Here is a 23417-nt window from a genome sequence, read left to right as displayed (position 1 = left end):
AGGGGGGGAGGGAGGGGAAGAGTGTGTGTGTGTATAGTGTGTGTAGTGTGTGTAGTGGCGAGGCGAGGAGGGAGGGGGAGGAGAGGAGGTGAGAGGAGAGGGGAAGGGGGAGGAGGGGAGGAGAGGAGGTGAGGAGGGGAGAGGAGAGGGGAAGGGGGGAGGAGAGGAGGAGAGGGAGGGGAGGAGGGGGGGAGGGAGGGGAAGAGTGTGTGTGTGTATAGTGTGTGTAGTGTGTGTAGTGGCGAGGCGAGGAGGGAGGGGGAGGAGAGGAGGTGAGAGGAGAGGGGAAGGGGGAGGAGGGGAGGAGAGGAGGTGAGGAGGGGAGAGGAGAGGGGAAGGGGGGAGGAGAGGAGGAGAGGGAGGGGAGAGGGAGGAGGGAGGAGGGGGAAGGAGGAGGAGGGAGGGAGGGGGGGAAAATGCCAAGTTACAAACAGAAATATGTGTGTGTGTGTGTGTGTGTGTGTGTGTGTGTGTGTGTGTGTGTGTGTGTGTGTGTGTGTGTGCGTGCGTGCGTGTGTGTGTACCAGCGGTAGGAGATGACCTGTCCGTAACGCTGCTGGAAGGCCAGCTCTATGGGGTTGTCGGGGTCGTTGAGGTTAAACAGGAACAGAGTCTTCTTCCCCACGGCAACACTCACCTGACGGGGTCAGAGGTCAGAGATGGGGGATATGGGCTACTATATACCAGCCCTATGGAACCCTATTCCCTACATAGTGCACTACTATATACCAGCCCTATGGAACCCTATTCCCTACATAGTGCACTACTATATACCAGCCCTATGGAACCCTATTCCCTACATAGTGCACTACTATATACCAGCCCTATGGAACCCTATTCCCTACATAGTGCACTACTATATACCAGCCCTATGGAACCCTATTCCCTACATAGTGCACTACTATATACCAGCCCTATGGAACCCTATTCCCTACATAGTGCACTACTATATACCAGCCCTATGGAACCCTATTCCCTACATAGTGCACTACTATATACCAGAGCCCTATGGAACCCTATTCCCTACATAGTGCACTACTATATACCAGCCCTATGGAACCCTATTCCCTATGTTACCCAGCTCTATGTTACCCGTAAGGAAACGCTTAATGAACAGTCAGTAACAGTCTGGCACAGCAACACTCACTGTGCTCTCTATGTTACCCAGCTCTATGTTACCCCATCAACACTCACTGTGCTCTCTATGTTACCCCATCAACACTCACTGTGCTCTCTATGTTACCCAGCTCTATGTTACCCCATCAACACTCACTATGCTCTCTATGTTACCCAGCTCTATGTTACCACAGCAACACTCACTGTGCTCTCTATGTTACCCAGCTCTATGTTTCCACAGCAACACTCACTGTGCTCTCTATGTTACCCAGCTCTATGTTACCACAGCAACACTCACTGTGCTCTCTATGTTACCCAGCTCTATGTTTCCACAGCAACACTCACTGTGCTCTCTATGTTACCCAGCTCTATGTTACCACAGCAACACTCACTGTGCTCTCTATGTTACCCAGCTCTATGTTTCCACAGCAACACTCACTGTGCTCTCTATGTTACCCAGCTCTATGTTACCACAGCAACACTCACTGTGCTCTCTATGTTACCCAGCTCTATGTTTCCACAGCAACACTCACTGTGCTCTCTATGTTACCCAGCTCTATGTTTCCACAGCAACACTCACTGTGTTCTCTATGTTACCCAGCTCTATGTTACCACAGCAACACTCACTGTGCTCTCTATGTTACCCAGCTCTATGTTTCCACAGCAACACTCACTGTGCTCTCTCCTGGGGAAGACCTCTCGTCTGTCTTCATCACAGAGAACTGGATATCAGCTGGGTCTGAACGCACCGACGTCTGGGGGGAGGAGACGGGGGAGGGAGGGGAACGGGGGAGGGAGGAGGAGAGGGGGGAGGGAGGAGGAGAGGGGTGAAGAGGGGAGAGGGAGAGGGGAGGAGGGGGGGGGGAGAAGGAGAGGGGGAGGTAAGGGGAGAGGGAGGAGGAGAGGGGGAGGGAGGAGGAGAGGGGGGAGGTAAGGGGAGAGGGAGGGGGAGAGGGAAGGGGGGAGGAGAGGGGGGAGGAGGAGACGGACAGGGGAGGGAAATGGGGGAGGAGGGAAGGGGAGAGGGGGAGGAGGAGAGAGGGGGAGGAGGGGGGAAGGGGGGAGGAGACGGGGAAGAGGGGGGGACGGGGGAGGTAAGGCGAGAGGGGGGGGGACAAGGCGAGAGGGGAGAGGGAGGGAGAGGGGGGGGGGAAGGGGGGAGACAAGGCGAGAGGGGAGAGGGAGGGAGAGAGAGGGGAGGGAGGGGAACGGGGGAGGGAGGAGGAGACGGACAGGGGATGGAGATGGGGGAGAGGGGGAGGAGGGACGGGGGCAGAATGAGAGAAAGATTGATACAGAAGTACTGTTGAACGGTGTGTTTATTAATTACAAGTCAGTTAACAACACATTCATATCTACAATGACGGCGTTACCTGTCGGATGGTGTCTCCCTCCTGGTTGCTAATGGTTACGCTGCAGTCCTCGCTGCCCAGCGCCAACAGGTTCTGAGAACTCCAGCAGCCACAGGTGATACGCTTAGTGTGCTTTCCTGTGTGTGTGTGTGTGTGTGTGTGTGTGTGTGTGTGTGTGTGTGTGTGTGTGTGTGTGTGTGTGTGTGAGAGAGAGAGACATGATGTGTGAGTGATAGAGAAAGGGAGAATGAATTTAAAACCAAACACAATGATCTGTGTTGTTACCCAGGACAGGGATCTAGATCAGTGTGTTGTTACCCAGGACAGGGATCTAGATCAGTGTGTGTTGTTACCCAGGACAGGGATCTAGATCAGTGTGTTGTTACCCAGGACAGGGATCTAGATCAGTGTGTTGTTACCCAGGACAGGGATCTAGATCAGTGTGTTGTTACCCAGGACAGGGATCTAGATCAGTGTGTTGTTACCCAGGACAGGGATCTAGATCAGTGTGTTGTTACCCAGGACAGGGATCTAGATCAGTGTGTGTTGTTACCCAGGACAGGGATCTAGATCAGTGTGTTGTTACCCAGGACAGGGATCTAGATCAGTGTGTTGTTACCCAGGACAGGGATCTAGATCAGTGTGTTGTTACCCAGGACAGGGATCTAGATCAGTGTGTTGTTACCCAGGACAGGGATCTAGATCAGTGTGTGTTGTTACCCAGGACAGGGATCTAGATCAGTGTGTTGTTACCCAGGACAGGGATCTAGATCAGTGTGTTGTTACCCAGGACAGGGATCTAGATCAGTGTGTGTTGTTACCCAGGACAGGGATCTAGATCAGTGTGTGTTGTTACCCAGGACTGTGATCTAGATCAGTGTGTGTTGTTACCCAGGACTGTGATCTAGATCAGTGTGTGTTGTTACCCAGGACAGGGATCTAGATCAGTGTGTTGTTACCCAGGACAGGGATCTAGATCAGTGTGTTGTTACCCAGGACAGGGATCTAGATCAGTGTGTTGTTACCCAGGACAGGGATCTAGATCAGTGTGTTGTTACCCAGGACAGGGATCTAGATCAGTGTGTTGTTACCCAGGACAGGGATCTAGATCAGTGTGTTGTTACCCAGGACAGGGATCTAGATCAGTGTGTGTTGTTACCCAGGACAGGGATCTAGATCAGTGTGTGTTGTTACCCAGGACAGGGATCTAGATCAGTGTGTTGTTACCCAGGACAGGGATCTAGATCAGTGTGTGTTGTTACCCAGGACAGGGATCTAGATCAGTGTGTGTTGTTACCCAGGACAGGGATCTAGATCAGTGTGTTGTTACCCAGGACAGGGATCTAGATCAGTGTGTTGTTACCCAGGACAGGGATCTAGATCAGTGTGTTGTTACCCAGGACAGGGATCTAGATCAGTGTGTGTTGTTACCCAGGACAGGGATCTAGATCAGTGTGTTGTTACCCAGGACAGGGATCTAGATCAGTGTGTTGTTACCCAGGACAGGGATCTAGATCAGTGTGTTGTTACCCAGGACAGGGATCTAGATCAGTGTGTTGTTACCCAGGACAGGGATCTAGATCAGTGTGTTGTTGTTACCCAGGACAGGGATCTAGATCAGTGTGTTGTTACCCAGGACAGGGATCTAGATCAGTGTGTGTTGTTACCCAGGACAGGGATCTAGATCAGTGTGTTGTTACCCAGGACAGGGATCTAGATCAGTGTGTTGTTACCCAGGACAGGGATCTAGATCAGTGTGTGTTGTTACCCAGGACAGGGATCTAGATCAGTGTGTGTTGTTACCCAGGACAGGGATCTAGATCAGTGTGTGTTGTTACCCAGGACAGGGATCTAGATCAGTGTGTGTTGTTACCCAGGACAGGGATCTAGATCAGTGTGTGTTGTTACCCAGGACAGGGATCTAGATCAGTGTGTGTTGTTACCCAGGACAGGGATCTAGATCAGTGTGTGTTGTTACCCAGGACAGGGATCTAGATCAGTGTGTGTTGTTACCCAGGACAGGGATCTAGATCAGTGTGTTGTTACCCAGGACAGGGATCTAGATCAGTGTGTTGTTGTTACCCAGGACAGGGATCTAGATCAGTGTGTTGTTACCCAGGACAGGGATCTAGATCAGTGTGTGTTGTTACCCAGGACAGGGATCTAGATCATTGTGTTGTTGTTACCCAGGACAGGGATCTAGATCATTGTGTTGTTGTTACCCAGGACAGGGATCTAGATCAGTGTGTTGTTACCCAGGACAGGGATCTAGATCAGTGTGTTGTTACCCAGGACAGGGATCTAGATCAGTGTGTTGTTACCCAGGACAGGGATCTAGATCAGTGTGTTGTTACCCAGGACAGGGATCTAGATCAGTGTGTTGTTACCCAGGACAGGGATCTAGATCAGTGTGTTGTTACCTAGGACAGGGATCTAGATCAGTGTGTTGTTACCCAGGACAGGGATCTAGATCAGTGTGTGTTGTTACCCAGGACAGGGATCTAGATCAGTGTGTTGTTACCCAGGACAGGGATCTAGATCAGTGTGTGTTGTTACCCAGGACAGGGATCTAGATCAGTGTGTTGTTACCCAGGACAGGGATCGAGATCAGTGTGTTGTTACCCAGGACAGGGATCTAGATCAGTGTGATGTTACCCAGGACAGTGATCTAGATCAGTGTGTTGTTACCCAGGACAGGGATCTAGATCAGTGTGTTGTTACCCAGGACAAGGATCTAGATCAGTGTGTTGTTACCCAGGACAGGGATCTAGATCAGTGTGTTGTTACCCAGGACAGGGATCTAGATCAGTGTGTTGTTACCCAGGACAGGGATCTAGATCAGTGTGTGATGTTACCCAGGACAGGGATCTAGATCAGTGTGTTGTTACCCAGGACAGGGATCTAGATCAGTGTGTTGTTACCCAGGACAGGGATCTAGATCAGTGTGTTGTTACCCAGGACTGTGATCTAGATCAGTGTGTTGTTACCCAGGACAGGGATCTAGATCAGTGTGTTGTTACCCAGGACAGGGATCTAGATCAGTGTGTTGTTACCCAGGACAGGGATCTAGATCAGTGTGTTGTTACCCAGGACAGGGATCTAGATCAGTGTGTTGTTACCCAGGACAAGGATCTAGATCAGTGTGTGTTGTTACCCAGGACAGGGATCTAGATCAGTGTGTTGTTACCCAGGACAGGGATCTTGCGTGACGTCTGTTGGTTGTAGATCAGCAGGTTTCCTTTGTTGGTCCCGACAGCCAATAGGGGCCCAGTCTTCGACCACAGGACGAATGACATCTGGTCTCTATGGAAACCAACACAGACGGGAAGGAATACTGGGGAATGTTATGGCCTGCAAGTAGTTTGTGTGTGTGTGTGTGTGTGTGTGTGTGTGTGTGTGTGTGTGTGTGTGTGTGTGTGTGTGTGTGTGTGTGTGTGTGTGTGTGTGCCGGTGTATGATCTTAAAATACACATTTTTTAACTCTGATTTTCCTGCTTTTAGTCCTTCAGTTTGTATTTTTATTCTTTAGTTTTTATCCTGATGTTTGTTGTAAATATTTCAGCTTTTATTCTCATTCCATGTGTGAAATGAGCTGCGTAAATAAAGCTTGATGTGTGTGAGTCCACCAGCCCACCTCATGCCGCTGTCGATCTGCGAGGTCTTGTTGACGTTAGCATCCCAGAGGTAAACGGAGCTGGACTTGTCAGAGATCACTGCCAAGATGTCTCCGTCCTTATCCCAGTCCATCCCTACACAACGCCTGGGAGGGAGAGAGCGGGGGAGGGATGGAGGGAGACGGAGGGAGGGTGGGAGGGAGAGAGAGACAGAGACAGAGACGGAGGGAGGGAGGGAGGGAGGGAGGGAGGGAGGGAGGGAGGGAGGGAGGGAGGGAGGGAGGGAGGGAGGGAGGGAGGGAGGGGAGGGAGGGAGGGAATATGTCATTTTTGACACTAATAATAAAACATGTTGTGTTTTAGTATCGGTCTCAGCAGGTCAGATGTGTTAGTATCGTCTCAGCAGGTCAGATGTGTTAGTATCGGTCTCAGCAGGTCAGATGTGTTAGTATCGTCTCAGCAGGTCAGATGTGTTAGTATCGGTCTCAGCAGGTCAGATGTGTTAGTATCGTCTCAGCAGGTCAGATGTGTTAGTATCGGTCTCAGCAGGTCAGATGTGTTAGTATCGGTCTCAGCAGGTCAGATGTGTTAATATCGGTCTCAGCAGGTCAGATGTGTTAGTATCGGTCTCAGCAGGTCAGATGTGTTAGTATCGTCTCAGCAGGACAGGTGTGTTAGTATCGGTCTCAGCGGGTCAGATGTGTTAGTATCGGTCTCAGCAGGTCAGATGTGTTAGTATCGGTCTCAGCAGGTCAGATGTGTTAGTATCGGTCTCAGCAGGTCAGATGTGTTAGTATCGGTCTCAGCAGGTCAGATGTGTTAGTATCGGTCTCAGCAGGTCAGATGTGTTAGTATCGTCTCAGCAGGTCAGATGTGTTAGTATCGGTCTCAGCAGGTCAGATGTGTTAGTATCGGTCTCAGCAGGTCAGGTGTGTTAGTATCGGTCTCAGCAGGTCAGATGTGTTAGTATCGGTCTCAGCAGGTCAGATGTGTTAGTATCGGTCTCAGCAGGTCAGGTGTGTTAGTATCGGTCTCAGCAGGTCAGGTGTGTTAGTATCGGTCTCAGCAGGTCAGATGTGTTAGTATCGGTCTCAGCAGGTCAGATGTGTTAGTATCGGTCTCAGCAGGTCAGATGTGTTAGTATCGTCTCAGCAGGTCAGATGTGTTAGTATCGGTCTCAGCAGGTCAGATGTGTTAGTATCGTCTCAGCAGGTCAGATGTGTTAGTATCGGTCTCAGCAGGTCAGATGTGTTAGTATCGGTCTCAGCAGGTCAGATGTGTTAGTATTGTCTCAGCAGGTCAGATGTGTTAGTATCGTCTCAGCAGGTCAGGTGTGTTAGTATCGGTCTCAGCAGGTCAGATGTGTTAGTATCGGTCTCAGCAGGTCAGATGTGTTAGTATCGGTCTCAGCAGGTCAGATGTGTTAGTATCGGTATCAGCAGGTCAGATGTGTTAGTATCGGTCTCAGCAGGTCAGATGTGTTAGTATCGGTATCAGCAGGTCAGATGTGTTAGTATCGGTCTCAGCAGGTCAGATGTGTTAGTATCGTCTCAGCAGGTCAGATGTGTTAGTATCGGTCTCAGCAGGTCAGATGTGTTAGTATCGGTCTCAGCAGGTCAGATGTGTTAGTATCGTCTCAGCAGGTCAGATGTGTTAGTATCGTCTCAGCAGGTCAGATGTGTTAGTATCGGTCTCAGCAGGTCAGATGTGTTAGTATCGGTCTCAGCAGGTCATTTGTGTTAGTATCGGTCTCAGCAGGTCAGATGTGTTAGTATCGGTCTCAGCAGGTCAGATGTGTTAGTATCGGTCTCAGCAGGTCAGATGTGTTAGTATCGTCTCAGCAGGTCAGATGTGTTAGTATCGGTCTCAGCAGGTCAGATGTGTTAGTATCGGTCTCAGCAGGTCAGATGTGTTAGTATCGTCTCAGCAGGTCAGATGTGTTAGTATCGGTCTCAGCAGGTCAGATGTGTTAGTATCGGTCTCAGCAGGTCAGATGTGTTAGTATCGGTCTCAGCAGGTCAGATGTGTTAGTATCGGTCTCAGCAGGTCAGATGTGTTAGTATCGGTCTCAGCAGGTCAGATGTGTTAGTATCGGTATCAGCAGGTCAGATGTGTTAGTATCGGTCTCAGCAGGTCAGATGTGTTAGTATCGGTCTCAGCAGGTCAGATGTGTTAGTATCGGTCTCAGCAGGTCAGATGTGTTAGTATCGGTCTCAGCAGGTCAGATGTGTTAGTATCGGTCTCAGCAGGTCAGATGTGTTAGTATTGGTATCAGCAGGTCAGATGTGTTAGTATCGTCTCAGCAGGTCAGATGTGTTAGTATCGGTCTCAGCAGGTCAGATGTGTTAGTATCGGTCTCAGCAGGTCAGATGTGTTAGTATTGGTATCAGCAGGTCAGATGTGTTAGTATCGTCTCAGCAGGTCAGATGTGTTAGTATCGTATCAGCAGGTCAGATGTGTTAGTATCGTCTCAGCAGGTCAGGTGTGTTAGTATCGTCTCAGCAGGTCAGGTGTGTTAGTATCGGTCTCAGCAGGTCAGATGTGTTAGTATCGTCTCAGCAGGTCAGATGTGTTAGTATCGGTCTCAGCAGGTCAGATGTGTTAGTATCAGGCTCAGCAGGTCAGATGTGTTAGTATCAGTCTCAGCAGGTCAGATGTGTTAGTATCGGTCTCAGCAGGTCAGATGTGTTAGTATTGAGCTCAGCAGGTCAGATGTGTTAGTATCGGTCTCAGCAGGTCAGATGTGTTAGTATCGGTCTCAGCAGGTCAGATGTGTTAGTATTGAGCTCAGCAGGTCAGATGTGTTAGTATTGAGCTCAGCAGGTCAGATGTGTTAGTATTGAGCTCAGCAGGTCAGACGTGTTAGTATCGGTCTCAGCAGGTCAGACGTGTTAGTATCGGTCTCAGCAGGTCAGACGTGTTAGTATCGGTCTCAGCAGGTCAGGTGTGTTAGTATCGTCTCAGCAGGTCAGATGTGTTAGTATCGGTCTCAGCAGGTCAGATGTGTTAGTATCGGTCTCAGCAGGTCAGACGTGTTAGTATCGGTCTCAGCAGGTCAGACGTGTTAGTATCGGTCTCAGCAGGTCAGATGTGTTAGTATCGAGCTCAGCAGGTCAGGTGTGTTAGTATCGGTCTCAGCAGGTCAGGTGTGTTAGTATCGGTCTCAGCAGGTCAGATGTGTTAGTATCGGTCTCAGCAGGTCAGATGTGTTAGTATCGGTCTCAGCAGGACAGATGTGTTAGTATTGAGCTCAGCAGGTCAGATGTGTTAGTATTGAGCTCAGCAGGTCAGATGTGTTAGTATCGGTCTCAGCAGGTCAGATGTGTTAGTATCGGTCACAGCAGGTCAGATGTGTTAGTATCGGTCTCAGCAGGTCAGATGTGTTAGTATCGAGCTCAGCAGGTCAGATGTGTTAGTATTGAGCTCAGCAGGTCAGGTGTGTTAGTATCGGTCTCAGCAGGTCAGATGTGTTAGTATCGGTCTCAGCAGGTCAGATGTGTTAGTATCGGTCTCAGCAGGTCAGATGTGTTAGTATCGGTCTCAGCAGGTCAGATGTGTTAGTATCGGTCTCAGCAGGACAGATGTGTTAGTATTGAGCTCAGCAGGTCAGATGTGTTAGTATTGAGCTCAGCAGGTCAGATGTGTTAGTATCGGTCTCAGCAGGTCAGATGTGTTAGTATCGGTCACAGCAGGTCAGATGTGTTAGTATCGGTCTCAGCAGGTCAGATGTGTTAGTATCGAGCTCAGCAGGTCAGATGTGTTAGTATTGAGCTCAGCAGGTCAGATGTGTTAGTATCGGTCACAGCAGGTCAGATGTGTTAGTATCGGTCTCAGCAGGTCAGATGTGTTAGTATCGAGCTCAGCAGGTCAGATGTGTTAGTATTGAGCTCAGCAGGTCAGGTGTGTTAGTATCGGTCTCAGCAGGTCAGATGTGTTAGTATCGGTCTCAGCAGGTCAGATGTGTTAGTATCGGTCTCAGCAGGTCAGATGTGTTAGTATCGGTCTCAGCAGGTCAGATGTGTTAGTATCGGTCTCAGCAGGTCAGATGTGTTAGTATCGGTCTCAGCAGGTCAGATGTGTTAGTATCGTCTCAGCAGGTCAGATGTGTTAGTATCGGTCTCAGCAGGACAGATGTGTTAGTATCGAGCTCAGCAGGTCAGATGTGTTAGTATTGAGCTCAGCAGGTCAGATGTGTTAGTATCGTCTCAGCAGGTCAGGTGTGTTAGTATCGGTCTCAGCAGGTCAGATGTGTTAGTATCGGTCTCAGCAGGTCAGATGTGTTAGTATCGGTCTCAGCAGGTCAGATGTGTTAGTATCGGTCTCAGCAGGTCAGATGTGTTAGTATCGGTCTCAGCAGGTCAGATGTGTTAGTATCGGTCTCAGCAGGTCAGATGTGTTAGTATCGTCTCAGCAGGTCAGATGTGTTAGTATCGGTCTCAGCAGGTCAGATGTGTTAGTATCGGTCTCAGCAGGTCAGATGTGTTAGTATCGGTCTCAGCAGGTCAGATGTGTTAGTATCGGTCTCAGCAGGTCAGATGTGTTAGTATCGGTCTCAGCAGGTCAGATGTGTTAGTATCGGTCTCAGCAGGTCAGATGTGTTAGTATCGGTCTCAGCAGGTCAGATGTGTTAGTATCGGTCTCAGCAGGTCAGATGTGTTAGTATCGGTCTCAGCAGGTCAGATGTGTTAGTATCGGTCTCAGCAGGTCAGATGTGTTAGTATCGGTCTCAGCAGGTCAGATGTGTTAGTATCGGTCTCAGCAGGTCAGATGTGTTAGTATCGGTCTCAGCAGGTCAGATGTGTTAGTATCGGTCTCAGCAGGTCAGATGTGTTAGTATCGGTCTCAGCAGGTCAGATGTGTTAGTATCGGTCTCAGCAGGTCAGATGTGTTAGTATCGGTCTCAGCAGGTCAGATGTGTTAGTATCGGTCTCAGCAGGTCAGATGTGTTAGTATCGGTCTCAGCAGGTCAGATGTGTTAGTATCGGTCTCAGCAGGTCAGATGTGTTAGTATCGGTCTCAGCAGGTCAGATGTGTTAGTATCGGTCTCAGCAGGTCAGGTGTGTTAGTATCGGTCTCAGCAGGTCAGATGTGTTAGTATCGGTCTCAGCAGGTCAGATGTGTTAGTATCGGTTTCAGCAGGTCAGGTGTGTTAGTATCGGTCTCAGCAGGTCAGATGTGTTAGTATCGGTCTCAGCAGGTCAGGTGTGTTAGTATCGGTCTCAGCAGGTCAGATGTGTTAGTATCGGTCTCAGCAGGTCAGATGTGTTAGTATCGGTCTCAGCAGGTCAGATGTGTTAGTATCGGTCTCAGCAGGTCAGATGTGTTAGTATCGGTCTCAGCAGGTCAGATGTGTTAGTATCGTCTCAGCAGGTCAGATGTGTTAGTATCGGTCTCAGCAGGTCAGATGTGTTAGTATCGGTCTCAGCAGGTCAGATGTGTTAGTATCGGTCTCAGCAGGTCAGATGTGTTAGTATCGGTCTCAGCAGGTCAGATGTGTTAGTATCGGTCTCAGCAGGTCAGATGTGTTAGTATCGGTCTCAGCAGGTCAGATGTGTTAGTATCGGTCTCAGCAGGTCAGATGTGTTAGTATCGGTCTCAGCAGGTCAGATGTGTTAGTATCGGTCTCAGCAGGTCAGATGTGTTAGTATCGGTCTCAGCAGGTCAGATGTGTTAGTATCGGTCTCAGCAGGTCAGATGTGTTAGTATCGGTCTCAGCAGGTCAGATGTGTTAGTATCGGTCTCAGCAGGTCAGATGTGTTAGTATCGGTCTCAGCAGGTCAGGTGTGTTAGTATCGGTCTCAGCAGGTCAGATGTGTTAGTATCGGTCTCAGCAGGTCAGGTGTGTTAGTATCGGTCTCAGCAGGTCAGGTGTGTTAGTATCGGTCTCAGCAGGTCAGATGTGTTAGTATCGGTCTCAGCAGGTCAGATGTGTTAGTATCGGTCTCAGCAGGTCAGATGTGTTAGTATCGGTATCAGCAGGTCAGATGTATTAGTATCGGTCTCAGCAGGTCAGGTGTGTTAGTATCGGTCTCAGCAGGTCAGATGTGTTAGTATCGGTCTCAGCAGGTCAGGTGTGTTAGTATCGGTCTCAGCAGGTCAGATGTGTTAGTATTGAGCTCAGCAGGTCAGGTGTGTTAGTATCGGTCTCAGCAGGTCAGGTGTGTTAGTATCGGTCTCAGCAGGTCAGGTGTGTTAGTATCGGTCTCAGCAGGTCAGGTGTGTTAGTATCGGTCTCAGCAGGTCAGATGTGTTAGTATCGGTCTCAGCAGGTCAGATGTGTTAGTATCGGTCTCAGCAGGTCAGATGTGTTAGTATCGGTCTCAGCAGGTCAGATGTGTTAGTATCGGTCTCAGCAGGTCAGATGTGTTAGTATCGGTCTCAGCAGGTCAGATGTGTTAGTATCGGTCTCAGCAGGTCAGATGTGTTAGTATCGGTCTCAGCAGGTCAGATGTGTTAGTATCGGTCTCAGCAGGTCAGATGTGTTAGTATCGGTCTCAGCAGGTCAGATGTGTTAGTATCGGTCTCAGCAGGTCAGATGTGTTAGTATCGGTCTCAGCAGGTCAGATGTGTTAGTATCGGTCTCAGCAGGTCAGGTGTGTTAGTATCGGTCTCAGCAGGTCAGATGTGTTAGTATCGTCTCAGCAGGTCAGATGTGTTAGTATCGGTCTCAGCAGGTCAGGTGTGTTAGTATCGGTCTCAGCAGGTCAGATGTGTTAGTATCGGTCTCAGCAGGTCAGGTGTGTTAGTATCGGTCTCAGCAGGTCAGATGTGTTAGTATCGTCTCAGCAGGTCAGATGTGTTAGTATCGGTCTCAGCAGGTCAGATGTGTTAGTATCGTCTCAGCGGGTCAGATGTGTTAGTATCGGTCTCAGCAGGTCAGATGTGTTAGTATCGTCTCAGCAGGTCAGGTGTGTTAGTATCGGTCTCAGCAGGTCAGATGTGTTAGTATCGGTCTCAGCAGGTCAGGTGTGTTAGTATCGGTCTCAGCAGGTCAGATGTGTTAGTATTGGCTCAGCAGAACAGGTGTGTTTCTGTATGTTGAACTCACCCGGGTAGATTTAGTTCATTCTTCCTCTGTCCATGTCTGTCAAATATCTTCACTGAGCTGTCAGATCTATAGAAAACAACAGAACACAGTAAAATAGAATAGAATTAGAGTAGTACAGTACAGAACAGTAAAGAATAGAACAGAACAGTACAGAATAGAACAGAACAGAATATAACAGAATATAACAGAATAGAATAAAGAAGAATAGAACAGAGCAGAATAGAACAGAACAGAATAAAACAGAATAGAACATAATAGAATAGAGAAGAATAGAACAGAATAGAGCAGAATAGAATAGAACAGAATAGAGCAGAATAGAATAGAGAAGAATAGAACAGAATAGAGCAGAATAGAGAAGAATAGAACAGAGAAGAATAGAACAGAATAGAATAGAACATAATAGAATAGAGAAGAATAGAACAGAATAGAGCAGAATAGAATAAAACAGAATAGAACATAATAGAATAGAGAAGAATAGAACAGAATAGAGCAGAATAGAGAAGAATAGAACAGAGCAGAATAGAACAGAATAGAATAGAACAGAGCAGAATAGAACAGAATAGAACAGAGCAGAATAGAACAGTATAGAGCAGAATAGAATAGAACAGAATAGAATAGAATAGAATAGAACAGTATAGAGCAGAATAGAACAGAGAAGAATAGAACAGAACAGAATACAGCAGAATACAATAGAGAAGAATAGAACAGAACAGAATAGAGCAGAATAGAATAGAACTGAACATATATTAATATATAACAGGTGATCATTACACTTAGCTCTGGTCCAGGTGAATACAGACTGGTATTATATTAATAGATATAACAGGTAGCTCTGGTCCAGGTGAATACAGACTGGTATTATATTAATATATATAACAGGTAGCTCTGGTCCAGGTGAATACAGACTGGTATTATATTAATAGATATAACAGGTAGCTCTGGTCCAGGTGAATACAGACTGGTATTATATTAATAGATATAACAGGTAGCTCTGGTCCAGGTGAATACAGACTGGTATTATATTAATAGATATAACAGGTAGCTCTGGTCCAGGGTGAATACAGACTGGTATTATATTAATATATATAACAGGTAGCTCTGGTCCAGGTGAATACAGACTGGTATTATATTAATAGATATAACAGGTAGCTCTGGTCCAGGTGAATACAGACTGGTATTATATTAATATATATAACAGGTAGCTCTGGTCCAGGTGAATACAGACTGGTATTATATTAATAGATATAACAGGTAGCTCTGGTCCAGGGTGAATACAGACTGGTATTATATTAATATATATAACAGGTAGCTCTGGTCCAGGGTGAATACAGACTGGTATTATATTAATAGATATAACAGGTAGCTCTGGTCCAGGGTGAATACAGACTGGTATTATATTAATAGATATAACAGGTAGCTCTGGTCCAGGGTGAATACAGACTGGTATTATATTAATATATATATAACAGGTAGCTCTGGTCCAGGTGAATACAGGCTGGTATTATATATAACAGGTAGCTCTGGTCCAGGTGAATACAGACCGGTATTATATTAATAGATATAACAGGTAGCTCTGGTCCAGGTGAATACCGGCTGGTATTATATATAACAGGTAGCTCTGGTCCAGGTGAATACAGGCTGGTATTATATATAACAGGTAGCTCTGGTCCAGGTGAATACAGGCTGGTATTATATATAACAGGTAGCTCTGGTCCAGGTGAATATAGGCTGGTATTATATATAACAGGTAGCTCTGGTCCAGGTGAATATAGGCTGGTATTATATATAACAGGTAGCTCTGGTCCAGGTGAATACAGGCTGGTATTATATATAACAGGTAGCTCTGGTCCAGGTGAATATAGGCTGGTATTATATATAACAGGTAGCTCTGGTCCAGGTGAATATAGGCTGGTAAGAGCGTCTGCTAAATGACTTAAATGTAAATGTAAATATAACAGGTAGCTCTGGTCCAGGTGAATACAGGCTGGTATTATATATAACAGGTAGCTCTGGTCCAGGTGAATACAGACTGGTATTATATATAACAGGTAGCTCTGGTCCAGGGTGTTTATGTAGCAACCCCTGTCTTTATAAGACTGGATACCCACCTTGGCTTAGTGGATGGCACACAGAGCTATGGGCCAGAAGGCTGAGCTCACAACTACCTGCCTGCCTGTTTCATTACACTTACCTGCAAGGAACTGTGTCATTTTTACTGTGTACACCACGTGTATTCTGTGAATGACAAATCAACTGGAAGCAAGCCACACTAAACTCCCTGGACCAGAGCTACCTGTTATATCTATTAATATAATACCAGTCTGTATTCACCTGGACCAGAGCTACCTGTTATATATATTAATATAATACCAGTCTGTATTCACCCTGGACCAGAGCTACCTGTTATATCTATTAATATAATACCAGTCTGTATTCACCTGGACCAGAGCTACCTGTTATATATATATAAATATAATACCAGTCTGTATTCACCCTGGACCAGAGCTACCTGTTATATCTATTAATATAATACCAGTCTGTATTCACCCTGGACCAGAGCTACCTGTTATATATATTAATATAATACCAGTCTGTATTCACCCTGGACCAGAGCTACCTGTTATATATATTAATATAATACCAGTCTGTATTCACCTGGACCAGAGCTACCTGTTATATATATTAATATAATACCAGTCTGTATTCACCCTGGACCAGAGCTACCTGTTATATATATTAATATAATACCAGTCTGTATTCACCTGGACCAGAGCTACCTGTTATATCTATTAATATAATACCAGTCTGTATTCACCCTGGACCAGAGCTACCTGTTATATATATTAATATAATACCAGTCTGTATTCACCCTGGACCAGAGCTACCTGTTATATATATTAATATAATACCAGTCTGTATTCACCTGGACCAGAGCTACCTGTTATATCTATTAATATAATACCAGTCTGTATTCACCTGGACCAGAGCTACCTGTTATATCTATTAATATAATACCAGTCTGTATTCACCTGGACCAGAGCTACCTGTTATATCTATTAATATAATACCAGTCTGTATTCACCCTGGACCAGAGCTACCTGTTATATAATACCACACTAAACTCCCTGGACCAGAGCTACCTGTTATATAATACCACACTAAACTCCCTGGACCAGAGCTTACATCGCACCATAATAACATGTGTGTTCAAGACTTGCAACTTTACAAAACAATAGCAAACCAACAAAGCAACAACTCACCCTGCGACAGCGATGTAATTCCCCAGTGTCTTCTGCCATTTGTACAGGAGACAGGACCCCAACCAAGCTCTGTCTGTGAGGGTGAAAACTCGCTAGAGGGAGGGAGACAGAGAGAGAGAGAGAGGGAGAAGAGAGAGAGAGAGAGACAGAGAGAGAGGAGAGAGACAGAGACAGAGACAGAGACAGAGACAGAGACAGAGAGAGAGAGAGAGAGACAGACAGACAGACAGACAGACAGACAGACAGACAGACAGACAGACAGACAGACAGACAGACAGAGAGCGAGAGAGGGAGAGGGGGAGACAGAGAATAATTTGGTCTAGCGGGTAACGTTAAAGAACTTATCAGCAGTAGAAACAATAGCAGAGCGTACTCCCCACCTGTTTCAGTAACAAGCTGAAGGATGGGGCTGGAGAAATGTAATCACTCTCAAATTCATAGACAGAGCTTTGGATGCATCCATGTTATTTTACCTTTATTTAACTAGGCAAGACGGTTAAGAACAAATTTGTATTTTCAATGACGGCCTATGAACAGTGGGTTAACCGCCTTGTTCAGGGGAACAGTGGGTTAACTGCCTTGTTCAGGGGAACAGTGGGTTAACTGCCTTGTTCAGGGGAACAGTGGGTTAACTGCCTTGTTCAGGGGAACAGTGGGTTAACTGCCTTGTTCAGGGGAACAGTGGGTTAACCGCCTTGTTCAGGGGAACAGTGGGTTAACTGCCTTGTTCAGGGGAACAGTGGGTTAACTGCCTTGTTCAGGGGAACAGTGGGTTAACTGCCTTGTTCAGGGGAACAGTGGGTTAACTGCCTTGTTCAGGGGAACAGTGGGTTAACTGCCTTGTTCAGGGGAACAGTGGGTTAACCGCCTTGTTCAGGGGAACAGTGGGTTAACTGCCTTGTTCAGGGGAACAGTGGGTTAACTGCCTTGTTCAGGGGAACAGTGGGTTAACCGCCTTGTTCAGGGGAACAGTGGGTTAACTGCCTTGTTCAGGGGAACAGTGGGTTAACTGCCTTGTTCAGGGGAACAGTGGGTTAACCGCCTTGTTCAGGGGAACAGTGGGTTAACTGCCTTGTTCAGGGGAACAGTGGGTTAACTGCCTTGTTCAAGGGAACAGTGGGTTAACCGCCTTGTTCAGGGGAACAGTGGGTTAACTACCTTGTTCAGGGGAACAGTGGGTTAACCGCCTTGTTCAGGGGAACAGTGGGTTAACTGCCTTGTTCAGGGGAACGGTGGGTTAACTGCCTTGTTCAGGGGAACAGTGGGTTAACTGCCTTGTTCAGGGGAACAGTGGGTTAACCGCCTTGTTCAGGGGAACAGTGGGTTAACCGCCTTGTTCAGGGGAACAGTGGGTTAACCGCCTTGTTCAGGGGAACAGTGGGTTAACCGCCTTGTTCAGGGGAACAGTGGGTTAACTACCTTGTTCAGGGGAACAGTGGGTTAACTGCCTTGTTCAGGGGAACGGTGGGTTAACTGCCTTGTTCAGGGGAACGGTGGGTTAACCGCCTTGTTCAGGGGAACGGTGGGTTAACCGCCTTGTTCAGGGGAACGGTGGGTTAACCGCCTTGTTCAGGGGAACAGTGGGTTAACCGCCTTGTTCAGGGGAACAGTGGGTTAACCGCCTTGTTCAGGGGAACGGTGGGTTAACTGCCTTGTTCAGGGGAACGGTGGGTTAACTGCCTTGTTCAGGGGAACGGTGGGTTAACTGCCTTGTTCAGGGGAACGGTGGGTTAACTGCCTTGTTCAGGGGAACGGTGGGTTAACTACCTTGTTCAGGGGAACGGTGGGTTAACTGCCTTGTTCAGGGGAACGGTGGGTTAACTGCCTTGTTCAGGGGAACGGTGGGTTAACTGCCTTGTTCAGGGGAACAGTGGGTTAACTGCCTTGTTCAGGGGAACAGTGGGTTAACCGCCTTGTTCAGGGGAACAGTGGGTTAACCGCCTTGTTCAGGGGAACAGTGGGTTAACTGCCTTGTTCAGGGGAACAGTGGGTTAACTACCTTGTTCAGGGGAACAGTGGGTTAACTGCCTTGTTCAGGGGAACGGTGGGTTAACTGCCTTGTTCAGGGGAACGGTGGGTTAACCGCCTTGTTCAGGGGAACAGTGGGTTAACCGCCTTGTTCAGGGGAACAGTGGGTTAACCACCTTGTTCAGGGGAACAGTGGGTTAACCGCCTTGTTCAGGGGAACAGTGGGTTAACTGCCTTGTTCAGGGGAACGGTGGGTTAACTGCCTTGTTCAGGGGAACGGTGGGTTAACTGCCTTGTTCAGGGGAACGGTGGGTTAACTGCCTTGTTCAGGGGAACAGTGGGTTAACTGCCTTGTTCAGGGGAACAGTTGGTTAACTGCCTTGTTCAGGGGAACAGTGGGTTAACTGCCTTGTTCAGGGGAACAGTGGGTTAACTGCCTTGTTCAGGGGAACAGTGGGTTAACTGCCTTGTTCAGGGGAACAGTGGGTTAACTGCCTTGTTCAGGGGAACAGTGGGTTAACTGCCTTGTTCAGGGGAACAGTGGGTTAACTGCCTTGTTCAGGGGAACAGTGGGTTAACTGCCTTGTTCAGGGGAACAGTGGGTTAACTGCCTTGTTCAGGGGAACGGTGGGTTAACTGCCTTGTTCAGGGGAACGGTGGGTTAACTACCTTGTTCAGGGGAACAGTGGGTTAACTGCCTTGTTCAGGGGAACAGTGGGTTAACTGCCTTGTTCAGGGGAACAGTGGGTTAACTGCCTTGTTCAGGGGAACAGTGGGTTAACTGCCTTGTTCAGGGGAACAGTGGGTTAACTGCCTTGTTCAGGGGAACAGTGGGTTAACTGCCTTGTTCAGGGGAACAGTGGGTTAACTGCCTTGTTCAGGGGAACAGTGGGTTAACTGCCTTGTTCAGGGGAACAGTGGGTTAACTGCCGTGTTCAGGGGAACAGTGGGGTAACTGCCTTGTTCAGGGGAACAGTGGGTTAACTGCCGTGTTCAGGGGAACAGTGGGGTAACTGCCTTGTTCAGGGGAACAGTGGGTTAACTGCCTTGTTCAGGGGAACAGTGGGGTAACTGCCTTGTTCAGGGGAACAGTGGGTTAACTGCCGTGTTCAGGGGAACAGTGGGGTAACTGCCTTGTTCAGGGGAACAGTGGGTTAACCGCCTTGTTCAGGGACAAAACTACAGATCAACATGTTTTCAGGTTTATTTAAAAACATTGGGGTAAAACAAGCTTATATATTTTGGGTTCTGATGGGGTAAGACAGTTGAACTGAGCTCATGAGGCATTTATAAGTTATTTTCTTGAAGAATGAATGAGTACCATATCATGAATTTATAAATCCAAAAATGGATGTAACGTTAGCAACTACAGATTGCCCCTTTAACGCTGCATTCTACAGCAGGGGTTTCCAATGGTCGGTCCTGGGGACCACCCTGGGTGCATTCTACCGCAGGGGTTTCCAACGGTCGGTCCTGGGGACCACCCTGGGTGCATTCTACCGCAGGGGTTTCCAACGGTCGGTCCTGGGGACCACCCTGGGTGCATTCTACAGCAGGGGTTTCCAACGGTCGGTCCTGGGGACCACCCTGGGTGCATTCTACAGCAGGGTTTCCAACGGTCGGTCCTGGGGACCACCCTGGGTGCATTCTACAGCAGGGTTTCCAACGGTCGGTCCTGGGGACCACCCTGGGTGCATTCTACAGCAGGGTTTCCAACGGTCGGTCCTGGGGACCACCCTGGCTGCATTCTACAGCAGGGGTTTCCAACGGTCGGTCCTGGGGACCACCCTGGGTGCATTCTACAGCAGGGTTTCCAACGGTCGGTCCTGGGGACCACCCTGGCTGCATTCTACAGCAGGGGTTTCCAACGGTCGGTCCTGGGGACCACCCTGGGTGCATTCTACAGCAGGGGTTTCCAACGGTCGGTCCTGGGGACCACCCTGGCTGCATTCTACAGCAGGGGTTTCCAACGGTCGGTCCTGGGGACCACCCTGGGTGCATTCTACAGCAGGGTTTCCAACGGTCGGTCCTGGGGACCACCCTGGGTGCATTCTACAGCAGGGTTTCCAACGGTCGGTCCTGGGGACCACCCTGGCTGCATTCTACAGCAGGGGTTTCCAACGGTCGGTCCTGGGGACCACCCTGGGTGCATTCTACAGCAGGGTTTCCAACGGTCGGTCCTGGGGACCACCCTGGCTGCATTCTACAGCAGGGGTTTCCAACGGTCGGTCCTGGGGACCACCCTGGGTGCATTCTACAGCAGGGTTTCCAACGGTCGGTCCTGGGGACCACCCTGGCTGCATTCTACAGCAGGGGTTTCCAACGGTCGGTCCTGGGGACCACCCTGGCTGCATTCTACAGCAACGGTCGGTCCTGGGGACCACCCTGGCTGCATTCTACAGCAGGGGTTTCCAACGGTCGGTCCTGGGGACCACCCTGGCTGCATTCTACAGCAGGGTTTCCAACGGTCGGTCCTGGGGACAACTACAGATTGCCCCTTTAACACTACAGTCTACAGCAGGGTTTCCAACGGTCGGTCCTGGGGACCACCCTGGGTGCATTCTACAGCAGGGGTTTCCAACGGTCGGTCCTGGGGACCACCCTGGGTGCATTCTACAGCAGGGTTTCCAACGGTCGGTCCTGGGGACCACCCTGGCTGCATTCTACAGCAGGGTTTCCAACGGTCGGTCCTGGGGACCACCCTGGGTGCATTCTACAGCAGGGGTTTCCAACGGTCGGTCCTGGGGACCACCCTGGGTGCATTCTACAGCAGGGGTTTCCAACGGTCGGTCCTGGGGACCACCCTGGGTGCATTCTACAGCAGGGGTTTCCAACGGTCGGTCCTGGGGACCACCCTGGGTGCATTCTACAGCAGGGGTTTCCAACGGTCGGTCCTGGGGACCACCCTGGGTGCATTCTACAGCAGGGGTTTCCAACGGTCGGTCCTGGGGACCACCCTGGCTGCATTCTACAGCAACGGTCGGTCCTGGGGACCACCCTGGCTGCATTCTACAGCAGGGGTTTCCAACGGTCGGTCCTGGCGACCACCCTGGGTGCATTCTACAGCAGGGTTTCCAACGGTCGGTCCTGGGGACCACCCTGGGTGCATTCTACCGCAGGGGTTTCCAACGGTCGGTCCTGGGGACCACCCTGGCTGCATTCTACCGCAGGGGTTTCCAACGGTCGGTCCTGGGGACCACCCTGGCTGCATTCTACAGCAGGGTTTCCAACGGTCGGTCCTGGGGACCACCCTGGCTGCAGTCTACAGCAGGGGTTTCCAACGGTCGGTCCTGGGGGCCACCCTGGCTGCATTCTACAGCAGGGGTTTCCAACGGTCGGTCCTGGGGACCACCCTGGCTGCAGTCTACAGCAGGGGTTTCCAACGGTCGGTCCTGGGGGCCACCCTGGCTGCATTCTACAGCAGGGTTTCCAACGGTCGGTCCTGGGGGCCACCCTGGGTGCATTCTACAGCAGGGGTTTCCAACGGTCGGTCCTGGGGGCACGTTTTGGTTTTTGCCCTTGTTCTACACAGCTTGTTCAAAAACAAATCTAAGCCTGATAATGAGCTGGTTACTTGATAATGAGCTGGTTTCTTGATATGAGCTGGTTGCTTGATAATGAGCTGGTTGCTTGATAATGAGCTGGTTGCTTGATAATGAGCTGGTTGCTTGATAATGAGCTGGTTGCTTGATAATGAGCTGGTTGCTTGATAATGAGCTGGTTACTTGATAATGAGCTGGTTGCTTGATAATGAGCTGGTTACTTGATAATGAGCTGGTTTCTTGATATGAGCTGGTTACTTGATAATGAGCTGGTTGCTTGATAATGAACTGGTTACTTGATAATGAGCTGGTTGCTTGATAATGAGCTGGTTGCTTGATAATGAGCTGGTTGCTTGACTCAGCTGTGTAGTACAAAACCAAAACGTGCACAGGAGGGGCTCCAGGATAGAGTTCATGAAACCCTCGTCTACAAGAACATATAACCGCCGCCAGCCTCGGTACGAATCCCGACTCCACCGTACAGGTATGTTCCTCTAATCTCTGTATTTCTCCGCTCAAGTCTGTTATCCCCTGTCCCAATAAAGGGAGAAAGATTGTAACAGGTGGTTTGACTTGGTGAAAATTATTAGTTAGCGTTAGCTAGCCAAGAAGTAGCCTAACTGGTAACGTTAGCTACATTTGGGTTCGGGGACACCACAACCAAAAAAAAGTCTAGCTAATGGAAATACCCGGTTTAAGTAAGTATATACATATATTATACAACTATACCCGTGTTGTTTCTAGGCACAATACCTTCATTTTGTGTGTTTAGTCTTGAGTAATCTTCACCAAAGCATCGCTGCAATTTGTGTCAATATCCCAGAATGCTTCACTCCTCAGCGTCCGCATCGACCGAAGAGATGTCATGGCAACAGCCAATGAGCGCCGCTCTGGAGCGTCTTCCTGTTTGGACCAGCAGATGCCAGTCAAATACCGAGTTTTACTTACAATTAAATACAGGCTCTTCTGAAAATATTCGTTCCTGTTTGACTTATTCCACATTTTGTTGTTTTACATCCGGACTTCAAAATTGATTACATTGATTTTTGTATTTTATTATCTCACCCATATATACACACACACAAACAATACCCCCTTAATAATGACAAAGTGAAAACATGTTTTAGACACGAAATATTAAATGTAAATGTATTGAAAATTAAATACACATCTCATTTACAACCAAATGTATTCCGCACATGCTTCGTAAACAACAGGTGTAGAATAACAGTGAAAAAAAATGCTTACTTAGTCTACACCTGGAATTTTACGAAGCATGTTGAAAAATAACATTTGATTTGATTTAATAATTAGTTACACTTGTGGTAAAATGAATATAAGTGAGAAACAGGCTCAAAATGTTGATATGTTGACAACAATGCAGAGAGAAAGAAATAGAAAAATAATACTACAAGTTATAATACACAATGAGTAAGGATAACTTGGCTATATACACGGGGTAGCAGTACCGAGTCGATGTCCAGGGGTACTGTGGCATATTGTATCGGAGGCCACGT

At 48.5% G+C, this 23417-nt stretch overlaps 1 protein-coding gene across 3 annotated transcripts in view; it reads right to left on the bottom strand.

Annotated features, from left to right (window-relative positions):
* wdr19 (WD repeat domain 19) overlaps positions 1–22792 on the bottom strand; it is a 71885-nt gene extending 49093 nt beyond the window's left edge. For all 3 annotated transcript variants that reach the window (XM_071408456.1, XM_071408454.1, XM_071408455.1), the window contains exons 1-8: positions 22654–22792; positions 16391–16482; positions 13131–13196; positions 6103–6228; positions 5656–5771; positions 2490–2605; positions 1791–1871; positions 525–637 (exon numbers count right to left, since the gene is read on the bottom strand). In XM_071408456.1, coding sequence (XP_071264557.1) covers positions 525–637; positions 1791–1871; positions 2490–2605; positions 5656–5771; positions 6103–6228; positions 13131–13196; positions 16391–16482; positions 22654–22659 — 716 coding nt within the window. In that variant the 5' untranslated portion in view covers positions 22660–22792. The remainder of the gene's footprint in view (positions 1–524; positions 638–1790; positions 1872–2489; positions 2606–5655; positions 5772–6102; positions 6229–13130; positions 13197–16390; positions 16483–22653) is intronic.
* Positions 22793–23417: the final 625 nt, after the last annotated feature.

Source organism: Salvelinus alpinus, chromosome 6 (assembly GCF_045679555.1).
Source record: "Salvelinus alpinus chromosome 6, SLU_Salpinus.1, whole genome shotgun sequence".
Classification (NCBI taxonomy): domain Eukaryota; kingdom Metazoa; phylum Chordata; class Actinopteri; order Salmoniformes; family Salmonidae; genus Salvelinus; species Salvelinus alpinus.
Note: the sequence above shows the minus strand (reverse complement) of the source record. Positions and strands in the feature narration are given on the sequence as shown.